The following is a 23409-nucleotide window of genomic DNA, read 5'->3' as shown; positions in this document are numbered from 1 at the left end:
TTTGTTTGGCTTTTATGGTCTTTGTCTTTTGCGATTGCGGTATTTGTTGTCTTCGTAGAAACTGCGTATGAACATCTATGTTTGCTGAAACTGGTTCAGCAAGTCTGCGTGTGTGAACACAGTCTACCAGAGAGTAATAGACTAGTTCTGTGCTTCTGCGTGTGAACAGCCTTTATGGGAGTGGTTGAAGTAAGTCTTTTATGACTTGTGTGACTTGCAAGACTTGGAGAAGTAAGTAAACTTGGTAGACTTGGGGAACTTAAGAGCTTAAGGCTCTCTGTGATCCGTCATGGATTTTTAGGACATGAATATGTCCTTGGCCGTTTTGACGCCGCCCAAAACGTCCTCTTGCCGCCGATCGTCGAATTTTGTTAAGTAAGCTTTCTTAAAGTTTACTATTAAGCTTTTTAAACTTTTGAAATAAAGCTTTTAAGCTTTTAAGCTATGGTGGTTACTGTTTGAAGACGACTTGTTGTAGGAGTTATCCACGTGGTCCTCCACCTCCTCAGGCCGGTCCTTCGCGATTAGAGAGTGCAGAAGGGGGTTCTTGACCGCCAGGAATACGCCGGTATTGACTGTTCGCGACGAAACTGACTGTAGAGCTCGATCGTTCCAGGAGCTCCACCTTCGCGCAAGATGGTAAGCGATTGGAAGCTCTCAATCTCAGCTTCGCTCTGATACCATTGCTGCACAGATCGGATGCCGTATGCGCGTGTAGTGAGCGTCAGAAGGTCCTAAGAACAAAAGAACTCTACTTTTTGCACACAAATCAATGTAGAAAGCTTGCACAACATGAACAAGAGACCAATTGGGTGTAATCTCCCCCCATGCCTTGTGTGAGCGCTCCACAAAGCATGTATTTCATATTTTAATCATCTTCAAGCTCAAATAATAGCCCAAATTACAAAATAGCACTCTTTAGCTTTCCTTGTCCTTTTTCAATATAGAAAACTTGTCCTCAAGAACAACAAATAATCTTTTTGAAAACATGTAATAGTACACTAGTATCAATCACTTGTAACTTACTTGGAACAAATTAGCAACACAATTCAGTTTATACTTAGGACCTCACATCCCAATGGAAACCATTCAGAGAATTCATGAAACATATTTTCCTAAATTCCAGGTCTAGGATAGAAGTACTCTAGTGTGATCTACATGAAATAAGTATAGATGAATATGATAATATAAATTAGTTCCCTTTTCTAAGCATTTGATAAAGTATTATATGGATAAAGACATGCTCCTCATGATACAAAATGATGATATATTGAATTTCATTAGGGTTTATTTCCTACAAGAAGAAATTTCATTAGCCATGGTGTGCTAGAGAATGCTTGGCCTAGTAATGGATGTCATCACATGGTTTGCTTGGTATAGACCATGAGGTAGATTAAAAGAGTACAGGGAAAGAGAGACTAATAGAAGTGTAAAATAGAGAAGGAACTAAAGTAGAAGAATGTATATGAGACTTACTAAAAGGTGTTAACGGGGCCCACATGTGGCTTCACATGCATACCCATATTGACCCTTCCCTCCACCTTGTCATACTCCATGATGCGTGTGTATTCACTACATATTTATTTTACCATCTACTAAAGGTACATCTATAAAGCCAATTGAACATTTCTACAAAGTTAGATACTCTTAATGCAACCAGTATATAGTAAATGCTCTTGAAATATGCACCATGAGTCTCCTAATGTGACTTCTCCATACTTTGGATGTTCCATAATTCCGAATACCCATACTTCTCCAAAGAGCAAGCTACTTTTTGGAATTTAGCTTAAGTTGAAGGATTCTTTATAGTTTCAATATTATACACACCAACTTCTCAAACAAATACCTAAATTTGGCATGAGCATTCTTATGGTTGGGATTTCATTCCAAATCTCCCACCTCAACTTTGATGACTATCCACTCATGTTGCCTTCATCCCCCTCATTGATATGTCACGTGCTACATCATCAGTTAGGATTAACACTTTTTTGACGTTTTCAATCTTAACCTTGTCTGTATATACACCTAAGGAATATAATAACTTCTCAATTTTCTCAATAGCTACTTGGCATCTAGAGGGAGGTTTCATTATGTATACATAACTAATATGCAACTTCAATAGCTTGTCAAATATGCACATGAGGCAATGCAAAGTGAAAAAATGGAAATTCAATAGCGCATGTTTATGCAACTTCAATAGCTTGTCAAATCTACACACGAGACAATGTAAAGTGAATAAATGGACATTCTCAATGTCAATTGGAAATACAAGTTTTTTAAACCTAGTTTAGTAGTACCTTTCTATTGCAAGTCACCAATGCTCCACAGTTCCATGTGACATCTTCTAAGGTTTTAAAACAATTGTTTGTTTTCATATAAAACAAATTGGACATACACTTGAGTGTCTTAAGATCTCCACCGAAGTGCCAATTGATATTAAATTCTCCAACTCCTTCTAGATATAGCATATTGCCACCACCTTGCCTAGAAACTATATCGAATAAGGGGTTTGTTGAAAAATCTAGGAAGCACATTGTGTGTCTCCTTAGGCAGTTCAATTGCTGAGTCACCAAATTCTGTTTTTCGATTGCACTACTAAATGGAGGGAAAAGTTTCATGTCTTTAGCATAGGCCATTATGTAATTCATCAATCTAAGATTCACTCTCTCCAAGTTGCATTTCTTTACAATTTGGCATTTAAGCTTGACAAACTCCAAGGTTGAAACAACACATAGTAACATAAATATATCACAAATAAGTGTATCATATTTTAAAATGACTATATCATATTAAATCATCAATGTTATATTGCACCAAGTCCATACATTTTGTATATTGCATCTTGTAGAAATGAGCCATGGGGCATTATTAGATCAACAGAAATACTCTCAAACTCATCATACTCATGGGACATTAACAAAAATACTCTTGAACTCATCATACTCATAGAAAATTTTCTATCTGGTTTTACTTCCTTCCACTTCCATGTTCTCTTTGATAAAAGAGTATTGTTATATTGAATCGCCAGTTTGTACATTTTATGCTTGTTGTATTGTTCTAAGCTAAAATGGACAAGGCAAGATCATACGCTTTATTTTTCTACAAGCTAAGGTATTTGTTATTATATGGTATATGGCCTCATAGACTAGTCAACTAACCACCATGGTTGTATCACAAGCTATTTGAACATCTTACATAAATAAAATATTAAGGACATCCAAAAGAACCTCATTCAATGCAAGAAGGTGGAGTTCTCAATGTTGAGGGTCTCTCAAAATTGTGTTTAGATGCTTGCGTTTCAAAAATTTCTTTAGAAGCTTGAATTACTAACCCTCACATTAACCAACATGATCATTTAATTTTTTTTCTAAAAACAAGCATAGAAAACATCAAGGGATATAGTAAGTCAATCTACTATTGGGATAACATTAACCTCAATGCTTGTACACATCTCTTTCATGCTCCACCATTCATTAATAGCAACAAAATTGGTAGTGATTAGTGTTTTCTTTCTTTGTAGCCTATGGGAGTTTGCTTGTGTCTTTGAAACTTCGCTTTTTTATTGTTCTTGTCCTTCTCAATTTGTGCCAGAGCCGTTTTCAATGATGCATTATCCTCCACCTTTGCCATCCCTTGTTCCTTGTACCGGAGATTATCTTTGTACTACTTCAATTCTTCTTTATTTTCCTATTCTTGCAAGGCTTTTTGAAATACTTTCAAAGAACCTTGTGAGTACAATAAAGATTGAGCATTATATAACATCGATTTATAATATTGATACATGTAAATATTGTCACCTAAACGTTTACAGTAACCTAATAGACTTTGTTCAACATTTCTAACATAAGAGAGCAATAAAGAAAGAGATTTAAAGGCATGTGAAGGTGAAGAGGAGTGGTTAGGCATACTATCTCATTTGGAAAGAACAAAGTGTGAATGGCATGCCCCTATTATGATGGATATCATGGTCATACTTGGTAGAGCACGACATCACGTGTATCTATATCAACTTGGTTCACTTGGGGCCTACCAATGGCTTGAGTGGATGGTCCTCCATTCATGATACTACACATCATCACGTGCTCCTAGCAAGAAGGGGCAAGTTTGATGGTGAAGACAGGGCATGTTGATACTCTTTGTTTCTTGGTGAATTTGATATATGTCATTGAGTTCACATGTTACGCAATGTTACTATACTTGTTATGAGTGCTCTTTTAAGAGGGTTTTGAATTGCTCCAATCTTGGAGAATTCTCTACTTTCATCACGATGCATCAAACTTGTAGTCATGCATGTAAAAGTGAAGAGTGGTGTGGCATAGCAGCTCATGTGAAGAGAAGATGTGAAAGATGTGTTGTTATTGTGATGGATATGCAAAGCATGAGATAATGTATCTATCTACATCATCTTGGCTCACTTAGGGCCTACCAATGGCTCAATTGAACGGTCCTCCACTCATGATATTACACACCCTCACATGCTCCTTACAAGAAGGGACAGGTGTGATAATGAAGAGAGGACATGTTGATGCTCTTTCTTTCTTGGTGAATTTGATATGTAGCATTGAGTTCACACGTTTAGGAAACTCCAATCCTTGGACTAACGTGTTTTCAGCTCCAAGTTCACAATTGGGCATGCGACATAATGTGTTGATGTGGTCTTGCATGAGGGGACCCATAGGGCATGCATGTGCTCTAGTGAGGGATCTTGGTGTCATGGCAAGCTATCCATGGATCTTGTGTGGCTATAAGATATGCAAGGTGGCTAACTTGTCTATTTTTCTTTTAGAGTGGGATTATGGCATTCGGACTTTCTTTTAAATATGCTTTCTTACGAAGATACATCCAACAAAGTGCACACTATTGGGATATCCATGGTGTATCATGGATATTCTTGTTCTTTGCTTGTTACCATGTTCTCTAAGAGAGAATGTTAGAAGTACAACTTTATTTTTGTCTATAAAAGAAGCATGGCCAATCATTTATTCATGTACTTAAAGATTCTTAGTGTGGAGAGGAGCAACTTGTGGAGCTTGAGATGGTGCTCAACCATTGTACTTTTGATTATCATAGTGTAATCCTATTCTCAATTATATCTTATGCAACATCTGTTTCATCAATCGAGTATTTCATTACTCCGTTGCTTTTTTGTTATTCTGATATCATTTTGGCCCCATTGCTAGGATCAAGGATGACAATAATTTGCTTGAGGTACTCTTATTCTTATTGTGTGATGGAATAGGAGACTTGTGTACTTGAGAGGGATGATGGTAAGAAATCGATCTCCTGCTCTTGTATCTCACTCGCTCCAACACACACACAACTAGCTAGGAGATTAGGAATCAGTTTGGAACACCAAAGTAGATTAGTGTTGCTTAGAATAGATTAGAGTAGATTAGGAGTGAATGAGTAGAGAAAATTTAAATAAAAGCCTTAAAAACATATTGACTTTTCAATATTTGTAAACATGTGCATGATTGATCCCTTGATTGCTAGCATGAGATCAATTTAGCCTAGTGATTCAATTGCTTGAAATGATCGAGCAAGTTTTAAAGTAGATGAGCAAGTGTAGAAGTAGAGAATTTGCGCCGCAATAGCTAAGATTGCGTGATAGTGAGGTAGCTTGCTAATTTGACTAGCTTATGATTGACTCTTGGGTAGCCCACGACTATCTCTTGGGCAATAACTCATTAATGAATGCACGTTGCAACTCATACTCTTGCCTAGGTCTAGCTTACGGCTCAAGAGTGCTAAAGGAAGAAAAGCCTCAAGGGCTGCCCATGAGCACTTGAGTGCTCTAACTACCTGCCACAATAGCATTAGTGGCCCATGACTTAAGGAAAAAAAAACATGCCTTTTGTGAGGAAGGCGACCCTGGATGCTCTTTGGCCCACAAAGAGCAAGCATCATCAAGAAAAGCAACCACAAGCCTAATTGTGGCTGTGCCTTGCATGCATTCAACTCCCTCCAACCCATTGATTGGCTGCACCTTCTGTCCACGCCACAACCAGCATTGTCTCCAAGCCACGGGCATACCCTAAGACCATGACCACGACTAGGCATTACCCATGCTGCCATGCATCCCATTGTCGCCTGCGTATCTCCCAAGCCACGATCACCACATCATCATACAAGGAGCCAAGAACACTTCTTCCCCAAAAACCCATAACCATGCATGGCAACCATGCCACATGCTATCCTTGGCAATCACCAGTGAGGAGATTTAGGACTTATCCCCTCTTGTCAATCTGGCCACAGGCACCTCCCCTCTCTTACTCTCGTTTGGCGACACGATCTTCCCCAAACCACATAGAGAGAGAGAGAGAGAGAGAGAGAGAGAGAGAGAGAGAGAGGCAGGTGTAGAGTGTGAAGGAGGTACGAGATCCACAACAAAGGAGAAGAGAAGCAGAATTGACATGAAGAAGAAGACCAGTCCTCGTGATCGGACATGCACTTTGAGAAATGTATGAATAATCATGGTGGAGTGGAAAAAACAGAGGTGCGCGTCGCAGCATAGGTATCTTTTTACCCATCCCATTCACCCAATTACCTACTTGCAACCCCCCAAGGTACTCCATGCTCCCTCTCTTATTGATCTCGAGTCATTGATTCGGTTGTTGAATAATCTGGGCAAATCTTCATCTCACTCACCTCTCCGTCTCTCATCACACCTCTCTCCTGTTCTGATCAAAACACACACCCTTTCTAGATTCCCACCCATCTCTGCAACTTCTCCATGATATTCCCCTCGCACAAGCCACCAGAAGAGAGGCGGAGGCCACCATAGCCATACCACAGGAGAGAGTAAGAGGGGCTAGCCTACTTGTCCATCCGCTCACTTTAAGACTATCACATCATCCTAAGTCGGCTTGCAAGGGTAACCCATCAAAACGAGATGCTTAGCCCTCCCTTTGCGTTGGGGGGTTTTATGGGGCGATGTGTTGGGGGATACTTTTAAGAAGCTAGAAACAGAGTCTTGAGATCTTTAGTCCGCGAAAAGACTTGAAATGTGCCTCGGGGGTGCGGCGTAGTGGATCGTGTGCGCGCTGAGTTCAGCGGGTGCGGGTAGGGGAACTTAGTATTTGCAAGTGTTGTTTCATCTCCAACCCAACTAACTGAACTAATGTCTATAGGTGTAGCCATGTTATGTCTCGGTGAGAATCTGTAAAAGAACCTCAATAATTAATTGATAAATGACAGACTCTTCACTCATCCACTCAAGCTTGAGAGCACTAACAGAAAGACCAGAATCAGAAATGGAGTGGTCATGTGAAATTAGATGCCAGGTAAGGAGCTGTGAGAGGACCAGTGAATCAGAAGAAAACCTGCAAGGAGTGCCTTTTCTCATTGCAGGCTATCTTCAATCGGAATTTGTGAGATGCACTACATATAACGTCTCATGCTAACATTGAGAGTACAGCAAAAAATGTAGAGATGCCCTCATCACAGTCTATACTTTGAAGATTGTGTTACCCTTAACAAGGGCCGATTTAACCTTCAATGGAAGGATAGAATTGGATTCCCCCTTTAATGTCCTTAGAAGGATAGAGTTGAATTCCTGCTCCCACAAAAGAATGTGATCAATGGAACTGTGATAGCATACCCTTCCGACCTCTTCACGAAGAAATTAAGGTTTCACTAGTGCCCCTCAAAATGAAAACTTGGGTTGCCCTGCAAATTCTAGCACTATGAACCCCTAAAGGCTAAAAGGTCCTATAATAACATGAAGTTGATTATGCATTGACTCCTACTGAACTGTTCAGGGTCTGTCCTACACATTTATGATGTCAGGAGGGTCAACACCAGCTTGACCATATTTTAACCCTTTCCTTCTTGGTTTCTTGTCCTTGCTACCTTTCTTCTTTGCATCTATGCTTGTCCAAGCATAGCCAGTGGGAATGACAAAAGGATCATCCGTGCAACACACACGATCTTCAGCAGCATCAGATAATCCAGCTACCCTGCCTGTGGTTCCTTTCATCCATGAGAGCCACGAGGTTGAAGACTGACACGGATTCACATCAGATCCATGGCCCGGACTACTTGATGGGGTGCTGAACTCTTCATGTTCTGGTGGCAGTTCTTCAAACCTGGTGAAGGTAACAATGACACGGACGGTAGGCACCACAGGTATTGCCATCTGTAATGGAAGCATTTTGAGATGTTAATACAAGCAAAAAGTTGTACACTCCTACAAAGCAGAGCTCATACTTCGAAAAAAAGCCACCTCAGTCTGTTATGCATGACGATATAACTTGGAGAGAGACAACAGGTTTCTGGACCAAGCAAATTTTCAACAGTGACTTCAAAGACCTACAGAAAACACTGATACTGACATACAACTATCCTACACCTACAATGCTGGACCCTTCTGTGCCAAAGTTGAGAGACCACTGTGAAGCTAGTAACCATCCCATCCCTTAAGCACTTGACTGGACCAAATGGATTCTCCTAGAAAACAAGCATGAGACTAAGATACAAAATCAGCCACTACACAGTAGGCGAAAACCAAGCACGGATGGGCGATTCATTTTTGATCACCTTGACAGGGAACATTCCGGCTGGCAATTTTGTGGTAAGCAGCTCTCTCAAACGACGAACAGCTTTCACTTTGTCAGCAAGTATATCCAACAGTGGCAGCAGCTCTTCAGTTTTCAGAGGAAACGAGGGTGTGAGCCAAAGCACAGGTCTTAGACCTTTCTTATATTCACTTTCCCCACGTCCTTCATGGCCTAAGGTGACTCTACGCTTCCGTGAATGTTCTTCAGAAATCAACCTCTTCCCGTCATGGTAGCTTTCATCTGGCCTGAAGTCAGAAAACCGCCTGCTCTCCACCCCTTTATGTCCCTTATGGCATTTGCTTCCCTTCTGAAAATGTCCTTCACCAGGTGGCTCATCCCCTAAAAGGTTGCTCACTTTCTCATCTATACACAGTGAGCTCCTCCCGGGTACCGCTTTCCTCGCACAAGACTGTTTGGAGCTCTGCTTGCCCCATCCAAGCCAAACCTTCTTGCCACCCTTCTCGCTTGGACTCTCTTCAAACTCAAATGCATAAGGACTCTCATCTGTGGAGCAATCAGCTCTAGTTAAATCTGCCATATGGGTTGATTTTCTACTCCTACAAGTGTACTGATCTGTTTCCACACTATTGAAGCTCAGAGCTGCCTCTAGCTGCTGCTTTTCTTCTGCTGTAAGCGAATCGGTAAGATCTTCCAGACACCCGTCTTCTCTTTCCACCTTGCCAATGCCAACAAGCTCATTATCTGTCACTGACCCTGGGACCTTCCTGGACTTTAAGCTGATTGTGACATGATGCATATCATAAACCTTGGCTTTCCAAGGCCCAACCATTTCCGTTTTCTCCTGACGCCTCCAGGACAGTTGAGGAAAAAGTTCTGCCCGAGTAACATCTAATCCGGGGCGATATAAGTTGGTTTGCGACATTACTGCGACTTCTTGGGCAATCTCAACTTCTGAAAGTTCACTGCTGGCAAGAGCGGATGCGTTCATGATTTCCCTCTCCTTATGGTTGAGCAGACAAAGTGACCCTGGAGGTATCAGGCCGTCTTCGCTGCCTTCTCCAAGAAACAAGAAGCTCTGATCACGTCGTTGTATCTTGAACCCATCGAATCCTGATAGTGTCATGTCAGCTCTCAGATTGCAACCCCGCTTCCAAATCCGGTAGGTATCAGATGGAGCAACCTTCCCAATGAATGGAATCACTGAGCTTTCAAAGTGGAAGGTTAGCTCCATGTAGAAATCCCTCATTCGTTGCATCGTCGCAACCAATCTGGGCAATCTCCTGCACCATTTTGCCCAAGCCATTGGCTGATGGTACCTCATTATAACCATGGCTATAGCTTCCTCCTTTGAACAGATAGCTTCCTGCAAGGCATTCCATCCGTGCTCATTTTGCAAGCTCCAGTCAATGCCCGCAGCCATCAGGATCTCGGCTGCCATTGCATCTCCCATCCGCACAGCCAGGTGCAGAGCTGTCTCTCGCCCTGGGACATCTCTCCTGTCAAGGACTGCAGATAATGCCTCTGCTCTACGCTCTTCAGCAATGGCATCTGACTCGGTTTTTATGTCGCCTGCCTTGCCCAGTTTTGGCACAGACAAGGTTAATCTCCGCAGGGCGACGTAATCCTGCCTTGCAACAGCATGGTGGACAGGGCTATGAGAGAGTTTTGCAATCTCATCACTTGACAACTGAGGAGCCATGGGAGGGGGGCTTCTCTGAAGATAATCTGTGAATGAGAGGGGGCTCCTGGCAACTCACAGCCTGTGTAACCACAAATCGCAGAAAAACGCATCAATGTGCTGATGACAACGTAATGTGCTAACGCAGAAAATCATCAAGCTGCTGATGGGTTAATGAAAAGATGAGGATGTGGATATGAGTTAATATGCTAACTTATCAAAAGAAGCATCAATCTGCTAATGGGTTAATGTGCTAACTGATCAAAACAAGCACGAATATGGTATCAGTTAATGAGAAGGAAAAGCTTATGACAGACTACAGTGGCAAGTGCAATGAAAGAACAAGCCTCAGCACGAATCTACGATCCTTACTGGAGGACCTGGGACAGGAAGGGCCAGATATGAAGCAGTTTCCAAGATCGGAATGCTTTTTAATATTAATCAAAGCAGTCGAAACTGGAAAAGACTAGAGAGTCAAGACCTGTTGTGTTGAAACAGGGTCGCAGACGCAGGGATTCGAGTCAATTTATGAGAGGAAGAAGATAGCAGCACCTGCCACTTTTCTATTTTTATCCCGGTTCTTAAACTCCTGGGCGGGATTTATCAGACACAAAGCTGCCATGACCCGACCTCGTGCTTCGTCTGTTTCTGTTTTTGAATTTTGGGTGGGGGGAGAGAGAGAAAATCTACGCAGAGAGCTGTCTAGCAGGTACACTCCCCGCCATTATCAGCCCGCCCTGACCCGCATCAAGGGCGCAATCTCTCTCTCTCTCTCTCCCCCCAATTTCTCTGTTTTTTAATTCTCCTGTGCTCCATTTTCCTCCTGAAAATTGTGCCAACACCAGCACGTCGGCATTGGGAAAGAAAGACAGGCATGCACTTACAAACGACTGCCCTAAAAACAAACCCACTTCCAAGGCATCTTTGAAGACCCCGCGGGACCCGACCCCATCGCCAATTTCCAAACACTTCTTTCATGATTTAATGAGTTGATCCTTCACATTTTGTCCTTTATGTTTTTGATGATTTGATCCTTCACATTTTGTCCTCGATGATGATCCTTGTCTAGTCCAAATATCCAAAGTGCCGCCTTGTGCATAAAGAGTACGCTCATGCATGACTTCGTTCATGAATCCACCAAGCTTGCAATTAATCTCCAACATTGGTTGTCTTATAACATACCATCTCAAGGCAAGTTCCCATGGCTATATGCGTAGCAACTTGCAAGTTCTTATGGCTATAATATATTTATCAAGTTTTGAAGGCAAGTTCCCATGGTTGTCTTAGAACATGCCATTTTAAGACAAGTTCAGAATAGCAACTCAAAGAAAGTTTGTGCAAGCAATTTGTGAAACTTCTAACATCACCAAACCTAGACTTTGGATCATAATATTGCATATCTCAATAACCAATCAAGTTCTAATGGCTATAGGTGTAGCAAGTTCTGATGGCTATGTGTATCAAGTTCTGATGGTGGTTGTCTTAGAACACGCCATTTTAAGGCAACTTTTGATGGCTATATGTGTAGCAACTCAAAGAAAGTTGGTGCAAGCAAATTATGAAACTTCTTGGATCATAAGATTCCATACCTCAACAAACAATCCTACCACTTTCTTAATATTGCTTCTCTTCTATAAGAATGGTATTTTCTATTCCCGTAAGAAGTTTTGGATGCATGCCCTCATCAAATATGGGAAAACAAGAATTGAAAACATCTACAAAGCTATCACCTTTTCCTTTTCAAAAAATATATCCCGGAGGAGTCAAATGAAGATTGAAAGATGAAAGTTTATTTCTCTTCTTTGTTGTCAAGTACCAAGAGGCATCAAGTCAAAGTATTGAGAGATGTTTTTCAAAGTTTTTCAGTTTTTGGGGTTTGGGAGTCATTTTAAACAAACTTTTGTCAAAATCGGTAACCAATGGAGCCACCTCATGTGGTAATATTATCTTCAACAACTTGCCCATCAATAGCAAACATGATCCTTGGGAGTATATTTCAAAAATGAATAAATATTTTTAAATCATAATGAATACATCTATTCACAACATCTTTTAACATTGGGAGTAAACAATTCCTAGGGATACAAATAGGAAGGCACCTTAATAAACTTAGTCTTATTCTCAACTCATGATCATGTTGATGTTCATGAACCCAAAGCCCACCTATCATGTAAAAATGTTCTCAAGCACTCCCTCTAGTGGCAAGCCTCACTATGTGCAACATCCCATGCACCAAACTTCAAATGTTGGAGCTTGGGGCATTGAAAGTTGGAGAGTTAGTTCCATGGCACTTGATGGAAAGTATGGAGGGGGTGAACTAGATTCTTGCTCTAGGGTCTCCTTGGGAGCTAAAGAGGGAAGGAGTTACTAGTCAATGTAGGAATCCAAACTAGACTCTATTGAAATTTAATAGGATTAACGAGAAGCATAAGATGTAGAAACTAGCTTAAACTCAATAAATATGCAAGACCCAACAATATTGAAACGGGACGTTCTCAAACACTCCCCTCAAATTAGTTCATGCTCGATCTTTGGGTTTTTGTCTAGTGAGCTTCTAATGTCATATTGATATGTCAAAACATACTATGCTAATCAGTTTTTTGAGCTCTGTGCATTTACACTATTGGTTTCTCTTGATTTTGTCATTTGATCATCGTGTTCTTGCAGGTACTACAATTGCAAACTAATCCTTGACTACTCATCTTCATATCATTAGTGAAGTTAAACTTTGGTGGAAGCAATAGTGCCACAATACAATGATTGAAGCCCTCCAAACTTGGGAGCAACTTAAGGAAGGTATGAAACTTATGGTGATATTTGTCCCCATCTTCTAGACCCATTAAGATGATTTACTCGAAGTTTGTTAGCCTCATGAAGTATGCCCCAACAATGAAGATGGCTCAATAAGGAGGTGCTTTCAAGGGCTAAACCTTCCTCTTAACGCCCATCTTGTGGTGATGAGACCTATAACACTAAAAGATGCCCTCATTAGTGCAAATGCCCTAGAAATCTCTAGGAATAGCCAAAGAAGCCCTAATGCAGTCGACAATCATAGAAGGAATCATATTTCTCGTGAAATCCAAGCAAACAATTACCAGTTAATGGGCTAGCCTTTACAATCGTTCAAAAGCATAGAAGCATGAGTAACAATGAATGCTCCCGACATGACAAGAGAGAAAGAGCAGATGAGATCATCTTAATGTTATGATAGTTCAACCATCTAAAGAAGAACCCACCCTAGGCAAAGAAGTAGAGGAAGAACCCATCCATGTGGCCAATGAAAATAAAGGAGTGGATCACCAAGGTTTACCCATTCAAATACTAGGAATGTATCTAGGTAAATCATTCAAAAATTTGATTGACTATGGAAATATTAATTCTTTTTTAACTTAATATATAGTAAGAAGACTGGATCTAAGTATTGTGTTGATAGCAAAAATGACCATAGGATTGGTTAGAAGAAAAGAAGTAGTATCCATAAGAATAGTAGGCTAAGTCCAATTCAAATTACTGAGAGAAGAATTGTAGTTAACTTCAACGTACTACCTTTAAGGTGTGATGATTGTATATTGGACATCGATAGCTTAGGCAAATCAATGCTCAAATTCTATATACAAAGGAAAAAATGTTTTTTCAAATCCTCGAAAGCAACACTATCGAGACCAAGGAAAAGTTGAAGGACTAGGGTTCATTTGGCTAAAGCCAATCAAATTCAAAATGGACTAAGGAAAGTATAGTTTGTTTACTTGATAAGTGTTAGGACAAGGTCTTGAGTGAAGACCTTCCATAGGATAGGTCGATTGTAGCACTGATAGTAGGCAATGGGCTGATATGTTAAGGCATTGATGGGGTTAAGGGATCAAGGGATAGCCTACATTAGGGTACAAGGATATATGGACCAAAGGATCAAAGGATGGGCAATCAGTGTGAATGGACTTACTCAGGTTAGTTTAAATATAGAGTCCATGGATCCACCTAAGAATACCAACATGGTGCTAAAATGTGCTATCATCTTGAGTGGTTGGGAAGTAAATTGGTATTTTCCTAACATCTATGCTCACTGAATCCACGTGTGTGTCACGATCAAGTTGAACAAATTGGAAGAAATCAAATGCGATAGCACACATTCTTAGATTAACAACTTTGATTATGTGTTTCCTGAAGAGTTGACCAACCTACCCCACCCCAACAAGGATGTTGATCATGAAATTAAACTAGAGACAGAGAGAGTGAAGTTTGGGCTTTGGAATGTTTCAATGCATCTCACACACTACAAGAAATACTTAGAGACATTACAAAATGTCTATTTTAGAAGCCTTTAAACTCAAGGAATAACTCAGATAGGTGATTGATATATCCAAGTAACTCACCTTGGGATACACGTATTCTCTTATAGAAGAAGAAAGATGGATCCCTCAAACTTTGTATCAATCTTAGAGGTCAAATCTAGGTCAAGAACAAGTACCCTGATTCACAAATTTATGAACTATTGGATTGACTACATGGTGCCAAATTCTTCTCTAAGATTTCATGATACTATTGTATCAAGATTAAGGAATGAGACTTTCTAAAAATAGTGTTTATTACACATTAACCCCATTCATGAGTCTTTGGTCATGCCATTTGAATCAACCAAGACACCGTAAACTTTCAATTGTTTAATGAGAAATATATTTTATCCTTACTTTGATGACTTTGTGATAGTATTCTTTGATGATATCCTTGCATACTCTAAGCCTCTTAAAGGTCATGAAGTCTAATCGAAGATTGTGCTTCAAACTCTCTAACAAAATTACCTCTATGCCAAGAACAACAAATGTATCTTTTACACCAATCAAACCAAATACTTGGGGTACATCATTTTCATAGAATGAATCTCAATCGATCCTACCAAAATGAAGGATATTCTTGAGACTAGCCAATCGCAAAGATGTTCAAGTAAGTCCAAACATTTTTGGGCTTAGTTGCTCTCACCAAAATGAAGGATATCCTTCATTGGCCAACTCCCAATATAATCAAGAAAGTCCAAGCATTTTTGGGTTGATAGGATGGCGTGGAATCTACTTTCTCATAGTAGCACCATTGACTAATCTTTCAAAGGACTATGCGTAGATTGTTTGGCTAGTAGAACACCAATAGAGCTTCAACAAAGTTAATGAATGTGCCACAACAACTCCTACACTAAACTTCACACAAGAATAAGATAGCAATAACTGATGTAAGTGGACTTACAATTATAGGAGTCCTAGTGCAAAGTCAAACCAATTGAGAGAGCCTCCACTTAGAAGGTTATGTTGATTTTTGAGAAATGTCTAATATCATTGTTTTGGGAAGCACAAATCAAAGTGGAAAATAGGGCATTGAATGGATTGATGATCAAGAGAACTTGATGATCAAAAGAAAGTTGACTGTGCAAGTTGGTGAGAAGTGTCATTCACAAGGAAAACTAGGCAACACTTGATAAGACAAGAAGCGAAGATGGAAAATAGATAGTAGGTGAAGAAAGTGGCTTTCCATGGACCTGAAGAACACGATTATCATTTTGGAAGAAGGTGGAAGCTCGTGAATGTTAGTAGTAGGAGGTTGATGAGAAGGTTGCTTGTTATTGGAGATGGAGAGATCAATGACCTTTTGCTCATTATGAGAGCCCATGATATATTTAAATGTATGAAGAAAAAAAACTTGTCCGAATTTCCCAACTCCTCCGCATTGTGAAACTAGAAGCCTTTATTGTTCCATGTCCTTCAATAAAAGAAGTTGGTTTTTACTTGTAGGAGAGATGTGTATAATGGGGGTTGCTATTGGAAAATTGTCATGTGTTATGTTTAGATGCATATGTGCTCCCTCATCTTACATGATGGTTTTTTTTGCACTACAAATGTTTTAAAACTAGACTCTTGGAAGAATGGTGAGGCATAATATGATCTAAGGTGAATATCAAGGTCCACGAGAAATACAATCTTGTGTAATGCTTTTAGATAAAGTTTATGCCTTTGCTGCATTTATACAAAAATAAGAAAATTGTTTGTCCAATCAATTATTATAATATTCTTTTTAAAAATAATTTGCTACATTAATTAAGAAAAGATAAATCTAATGAAACATGCCCATGCCAAGCAATTGCTTAGGGGATATTATTATTGGCAATCACTAAGGGTCCTATCCCAAATGATGCCATTCAGAATATGTAGGATTCACATATTTTGCTAATTGGGTGGCTAGTGAGTCTACACCATAATGGAATGCCTTAGCTTCAACCCACAAAGATTGACCTATTGTTGTTATGACTCCTCGATCTCTAACAACCGGTCAAGAAAGGTCACTCTGTAAACCGATCAAGATTGACAGCAAACTATCACCACACTTGATTCAAAGAGAGTGAGAGATGAGAGGAAGCTGAGCATTGACCCCTTACCCTTGGTATAATCTCACTCTAGCCCACTAAAACAGTGTTAGTCAAGTTTTAAGACTCGATCCTAGGTAGTGAGCATTCAATCATATTCTTTTTAATTCTTTTAGGAAAGGACTTGACTAATCATGTCCACCCAGTAGTCGAGTACTCCTATCGAGGAAGGTACTCACATGCTTTCCACTCATGCAACTAATCATTTTCAGTTTTAAAAACAATACATGCTATGCAAGCTACTATGATACATTCACAATCAACTTTCTCAATTAATCCTTAGAATGGGGTTCCTTACACATATTTATTATGTGTAATATACAAAAACAAGTACTATAAAATCTTCAAGATAAGTTTTCTTTGATATTCTTGGATATTTACAATCTCAAAATCATACTCACAAAGAGCCATATATACAAAAGGAAACCATCTTGCCCTTATCTAACTCAAGCTTTTTGATACCCCCTGCATCATGCTTAAAGTGGATTTCTTCATTGTCATTGGATTGGATGTGAGAATTACCCTTGTAACAACAGCTTCAATGGTTCTTGCTCCAACATAGGGGGGAACCTTCCAATATGTGGCTCCTACCTAGACATGGATAAGAATGTACTTTGTAATTTTACTAGCTCGAGTTGAAGGAACCTTGACAAGGCATGTAGGGAGGTGTGATGCCCACTATTCCAATCTCGAAGTGCAAACTTTGGTAGCTTATTCTTTATTTTTGGGAGTCACAAACAATTTTTGATGCAATGTTGGCAATCATTCATTTCTATACATAGTGATAGAATATCACTAGCCAATACTTCTTCTCCAAACAAAAAAGTTTTTAACTAAAATAATTGTGTACTAAATTAAATTACTATTTTCATCTAAAAATGTGTCTAGTTATAAATGTGCTAATTATTTCTCATGTAACTCCTCAATCGTTAAGCACCTATTATAATGTTGTCAAAATAATGCATGTGTATACCAATTTTCTCTAATAAACTTCACAATACGATCTACATCCAACAATATGATCTAATAGATTTCACAATATGTTCTCCATGTAACAATATAAGTTGATTGAATGGCAACTTTTTCCAATCCTTTGATAGTAAATTAAGAGCGTCAACTACACGAGGAACCAAAGTAAACTCTAAGGATTTGGCCATGTATTCACCTACACCCTTATAATTGGAAGTATTATTTGATATAATAGTAATGACATTCTTTGGATCTCATGATTTTGTTATCAACTACATATAGTTGTTTCCTATGAAACATGCCATCTTTTCCTAAAGAGATCTATCAATTGGTTCCAAAGCATTTGTGCCTCTTGGATATATAGTGGCAACATTAGTCAATGGCTTGTATTGATTATGTATCCAATTGTCCAATGCAATTGTACATCAGGGGGTTCACTATATGTAAACCCTTTGTATCACATGCATTTAATGTCTATTCAAAAACACAATTAACTATGAATTTTTCCTAAATAAATCACATTGTTTTCTATTAAATCTATGAGTAACGCCTTTATATGGCATCCATTTGTATGTAAAAAAGTATTTTAAAAATACATTCTATTGAAGCCATGTGATATGCATACATTGTATGAGGGACCCCCCTTTTACAAATGATATTAAAAGGAATACCATTTTCCATAATAGGTTTGTCCACTAATTCACCATGTCCAAAGCTACTATGGCCATGCGCAAAAGTGTCTCCGTAGCCATATGATGAACCCCTAGCTCTAGATGAGCTACCATAGCCTCAATGAAGACACTATTCTAGTTTGCATTCTTTCCACTACTACATACATTGAGGCCCAACTTAATCTCTTCTGTAAGTAATGAAGCAATTAGGGCTTCAAAATTAGGCATAGAGCCTCCTCTAACACAAAAATGGAGGTATCAAGGGACTTGTACACATGTCTCCAAGTTCGTTTAGAGTGACAGATACCAAAGCATCATCATTAATTGGTGCATTTATTGAAGCAAGATCTTCAATAACTTTTTTTATTTATGCCCACATAGTCATTCATGCTTCCATTTCCTTGCTATGCACCATGCAAATCTCTACTTTAGTTGTATCTTCTTGGCCTCCATGTGAGTGCCATACATCTTCTCAATGGTTTTCCAAGCATCTTTGCATGTATTTGCCTTTTTAATGTGTGGAATCAATGTCTTTGAGATACATATAAATACTTTCATGTGTTTAGCAATCCAAACCTTGTACACCTTTTTTTATCTTCAATGGGCTTATCATGTAGTTTTGGTTATGCATCTTCACCTATAATGAGGTCCCATAGACCGCTCCCCAACCATATAAAAAATCTCCATACAATAGGACCATACACTTAGTTGTCCTTAGTTTGTCACCCACAATTTGTGTGATCTATGTGGTTTTCGACATTATGATGACTACAAATTCAGTAAGCCTAGCTATATGTAATGTGTCAAATCAATATCCAAGCATGTGAATAAGTACAAGTATCAATCGATGAAAGCGAAGACCATAAAGCATTCAAAATTTCCAAGAAAATGCATGTAAATTGAGTTCCACTACAATGGTTGCAATACAAGTGTCAAGCTACTATCACATGTGTCCATACATCATGTCTATATGCCAAACATTGGCTATCTAGCAAGAACTAGTGAAAACAAAGCTCAAACAATGCCGGTATGACCCAAGAAGTATCAAAACATGGGTCTAAAATTTGCCAATTCTCAGGCTATTTTTGTGTAGTCCTTCATGCCAAAAATGAAGTCCTTAGACAAGCTCAATTCACAATAATTTTTTTGAAAAAAAAATTAAACTTTCCCCCTCTGAATGGGCACCCAAAAATGGTGTAAAACCAACCTTTAACTCACAAAACAACTGGATCAACATTCTGCATTGTGAACAGTCTAGCATAGAATCAGTTTGCCAAAAAACTAGTTCAATCTCATCACAATGTGAACATAGTTATCCAAATATCTAGTTCACCTCTTGTCAATGTAAATACTCAAATCTGAACTAGCTCAAATATCCACAACCAGTGCGAAAGGCGAGTTGACTTGAGAGTTTAATTAACCTTTGAATAGCCTTTTCTAAAAAGTCTTTAGTGTTGATATTTGTGGGTAATAGTGCCCCGCTGAACTACAAAATTGCAATAGGTATCTTACCTGGATTGACTGACACGATTCCAATGAGAACATGCTCAATTATTAGTCCATGAGATTCAGAGCATGAAGCTCTTATTTGAACCATTGAGCAATAACCATTTCACTTTATCTGAGTCAAACCCCCTGCTTCTTCTTCTCAAGTAGACCCTATGCTTTCCAAAGTAGGCCTTGTGATATTCCTTCACAAGTAGGCCCCTTGATTAAGCTAGGCTTGAGTTTAAGCAACGCCCTAACTTTGGGTGATTGATACATGAGCCAATCCAAAACTGAAAACTGATTGAACCTTGCTGCCATACATCCTTTTGTAGCCTTCCATGACTCCCAAAATGCATTCAAGATGAGCTCAATAACTCCCAAATCTGAGCCACAATAGCTTTTGAATACGTGTACCTATTTTAGGTGGATTGGTCTAAGCTTAGTACCTAATTTAATGCCAGACAGAAAGCCCTCAATTCGATGTAAACCTCAATTTATCATGCTCCTTGATCTAAGCTTTCGATATTCCACTCCCACTCCAAAACCAATTGAAAAGAAAAGAATAGGATGTGCAATGGAAGGAGAAATGGCACAAGATATAGATGCTCAATAGTTTTTACTCTTGTTCATCTTCATTCTTCTCCTTCTCTCATTGTCACAATTGATACACACAAAGTATCCTCTAAAGTGATAGATATCTTTTGACCTTTAGGTCACTTCACACATAGCCTCCATTTTATTTATGTATACATAGCATGTGACTTAGCCTACGTCTTATTTCTCAACGACGAAGGGGACTCCTATCTCCAACCAACCATCCCAATGAGTTTAATACAATTTTTGGAAAATTGGTATCACAGAGAAATCACTTTTCATGATTCAATTAAGGCTATATTCTCATTGGTCACTTTGCTCCAGAGTTAGGATACTTTTAGGAGAACTATTAGCAACTCTACATCTAGAAAAATGGTCTAACAAGCTCTAACGTTAAGAACAATTTGCTCACCAAGGAGGTGAATAGAAAGAATTATGCAGGGCCAAAGACCTTTATTGTACTAATTGTGAGAGAAAGGTTAGATGCTAGGGGGAACTCTCATAAGAGAGGCAAGTCAAGGAGTAAGTCTCACAACAAGAAGGGTGTGAAGTGTTTCTTTTGTAATAAGAAGTGACATATCAAGAAGTATTGCTACTAAGTGGAAGAATAAGAAACATGGAAAAAAGCATAATAAGGATGATGGAAAAAAGCATAATAAGGATGATGGAAAAAAGGAAGAGAAGAGTAAGGCAAAGATAGAAGAGATTATTACATATAGCAGTCCACATGATGTAGGGCTTGGATAGCCAAGTAATGTTGATGTGGGAGTACCAAAAGCATAAAGATAGCCTCATGTCGTATAGGATGGATAGGTAAGATAGTCATGGGCTCTTATTGAGCCAATTATATGGTAATCCATTAGGGTTTTTAGATTACGAGATAGATACACTCTATCTCTAAACTATGTCATTGCTATGAATTATGATGAGCCTTCTTGTTACGTTGATATTATGATTAGGGATTATAGTCACAAGTAGAAGAAGGCTATGCAATTAGAGATGGATTCTTTGGTGAAAAATGTTACTTGGGAGTTAGTTCCTTTGCCTAAGGGAAAATGCCATGCAAGTGGTTTCACAAGCTAAAGGTATCTCCACATAATACATTGTCTAAGTACAAGGCAAGATTGGTGACCATGGGATTCATGTAAGGGACAGATGAGATATTCTCACTAGTAGTCAAGATGGCAACCCTTCATGTGGTACTTACATTGGTTGCCAAGAAAGACATGGAGCTTATTTAGATGGATATAAAAATAGTTTTCTCGCATGGAGATTTGCATGAGGACATTTATATGTAACGACTTGAAGGGTTTTTAATGAAAGTCAATGAATAGTTAGTGTGTAAGCTACATAAGCACTTATATGGTTTGAAAAAGACTTCTAAGGAATGGTATCAAAAGTTTAATGCCTTTATACATTCTCAAGGGTACACTAGAAGTGAGATTGATTATTGGCTATACACTAGGAAGGCTATGGATAATAGCTTTATGATTTTGATTCTCTAAGTGGATGACATATTGATGGTTGGGAAGTTAGTCATGGATATGGATACACTAAAGAAAAGGATACATGAAACCTTTGACATGAACCACTTAGAAAATGCTAGTCACATTCATGGCATGTGCATTATATGCGATAAAGACAACAAGATACTCTATTTATCTCAAAATAAATACATTGAGAATATTTAGCTACTGAGTCCTTTGTATACTACAAAGTGTTGATGGGGCATTGGCTAGTTTTTTCACTTTCTTGGGTGAGAGTCCCTTGTAAGGACACATTGTACAGTCATACATAAGTGCAAATAACAAAGAATAAGATACCATTCATTGTACAATCATACATAAGTGAAGATAACAAAGAATGAGGTACCATTCATTGTATCCATTAAACTCTCTTATATTTTTTTCTCTCTCTCTCAACCCACGTGTTCCATAGCTTTGACCTCACATCCCACCATTGCTCCTCTCAAAAACTTCAAGACCAACTCTGCCATTGCTACAATCTACAATAAGACATCCCAACTTACATGTACATGAGGTTTCCTATATTGGCACGCCCATAGAAAAGTTTGCATTAACTTCTCTACCTTTATCCAATAATTCTTATTGAAATATAGAAGGAACATCATGGGGAGAGATTTGACGTCAAGAAAATGCCTTGTAAGAGATCCTAAAGAGAGAAAATAGTTTAGAAAATTTTAAAAATTTGGGCTTTTTTAATGTTTATATTTTGATAGATAAACACATCTAAATTTGTTAAAAGGTCATTATCATAATATTCTCGTGGCTTGCATCAAACCTAGAAATGTAGGCCATCATAAATATGATGATGATTGATTTAATAAGGATCCTATCTTATCTTGATAGAAGTGAAAAACGAGTATTTAATTTGAATTTTTTAAACATCTCGTTATCTCTCTCCATTCTTATTCTCTCTTTTCCTTCTCGTTCTCCTTATTGGTTACTTACTCATCCTTCGACTTTTTTGAATTCACATAATATTCTTATTATGAGTTGCAAATCACATCTTTAGCAATGGATAAATCATCCCATGATCCTTGCAATAGTGGTAAAAGAGCTCTCTATCGCCTTCATGTTTAGCTAGAACATGATTATGAATGAATCAAGAAAAAAGTAAAATAAAACATTCTTTCAAAGCCCATGAAATATGTGTTTCGATTTGAAGGGAAAAAAAATATTAATCTTTGGCTGGATGGAATGGTATGCCCCAAAGATCATATAAAAAATAGTACTCCTCCTTTTTATAATAGCTCTTCTTGCTAATGCAGTTTCGTGATGATGCTTATAATGAATTTTTGGGCTATACATTTAATCTTGTTGTTGTAGAGAAAGATGTTCTTAAATTGGAGAATCACTTGTTAACAAAACATAGAGACGAGTTGTTGCAAAAATTACAAGATTGTCAATAGAAGAATCATTCATTGGAGAAACACATCAAAACGTACCAAAGAAAACAAACTATTTTAGGCCTTCGAAATCGACAAAGATCTCTTAAGAATATTAAGCATCTCAAACAAGGAGAAGGTGGTTGCAGTAAAAGAATCCAAGCAGTAAGGTATATCTT

At 38.6% G+C, this 23409-nt stretch overlaps 1 protein-coding gene across 1 annotated transcript; it reads right to left on the bottom strand.

The window, feature by feature from the left end:
- Positions 1 to 7172: 7172 nt before the first annotated feature.
- Positions 7173 to 11102, bottom strand: LOC148025060 (uncharacterized). Its single transcript, XM_087694765.1, has 3 exons — positions 10679 to 11102; positions 8539 to 10279; positions 7173 to 8137 (listed from the first exon to the last, which is right to left on the bottom strand). The coding sequence occupies exons 2-3, from the start codon at positions 10216 to 10218 to the stop codon at positions 7769 to 7771; spliced, it is 2049 nt and encodes a 682-aa protein (XP_087550891.1). The 5' UTR covers positions 10219 to 10279; positions 10679 to 11102; the 3' UTR covers positions 7173 to 7768.
- Positions 11103 to 23409: the final 12307 nt, after the last annotated feature.

This window comes from Lygodium microphyllum, chromosome 15, assembly GCF_053477565.2.
Source record: "Lygodium microphyllum isolate KBCC chromosome 15, Lygodium_microphyllum_v1.1.10, whole genome shotgun sequence".
Classification (NCBI taxonomy): Eukaryota; Viridiplantae; Streptophyta; class Polypodiopsida; order Schizaeales; family Lygodiaceae; genus Lygodium; species Lygodium microphyllum.
Note: the sequence above shows the minus strand (reverse complement) of the source record. Positions and strands in the feature narration are given on the sequence as shown.

Coding starts and splice junctions, on each gene's coding strand:
- LOC148025060 (XM_087694765.1), bottom strand. CDS start 10,218: ATGGCTCCTCAGTTGTCAAGTGATGAGATTGCAAAACTCTCTCATAGC. Junction 8,138..8,538: donor CCGGAATGTTCCCTGTCAAG/GTGATCAAAAAT, acceptor CTTCCATTACAG/ATGGCAATACCTGTGGTGCC.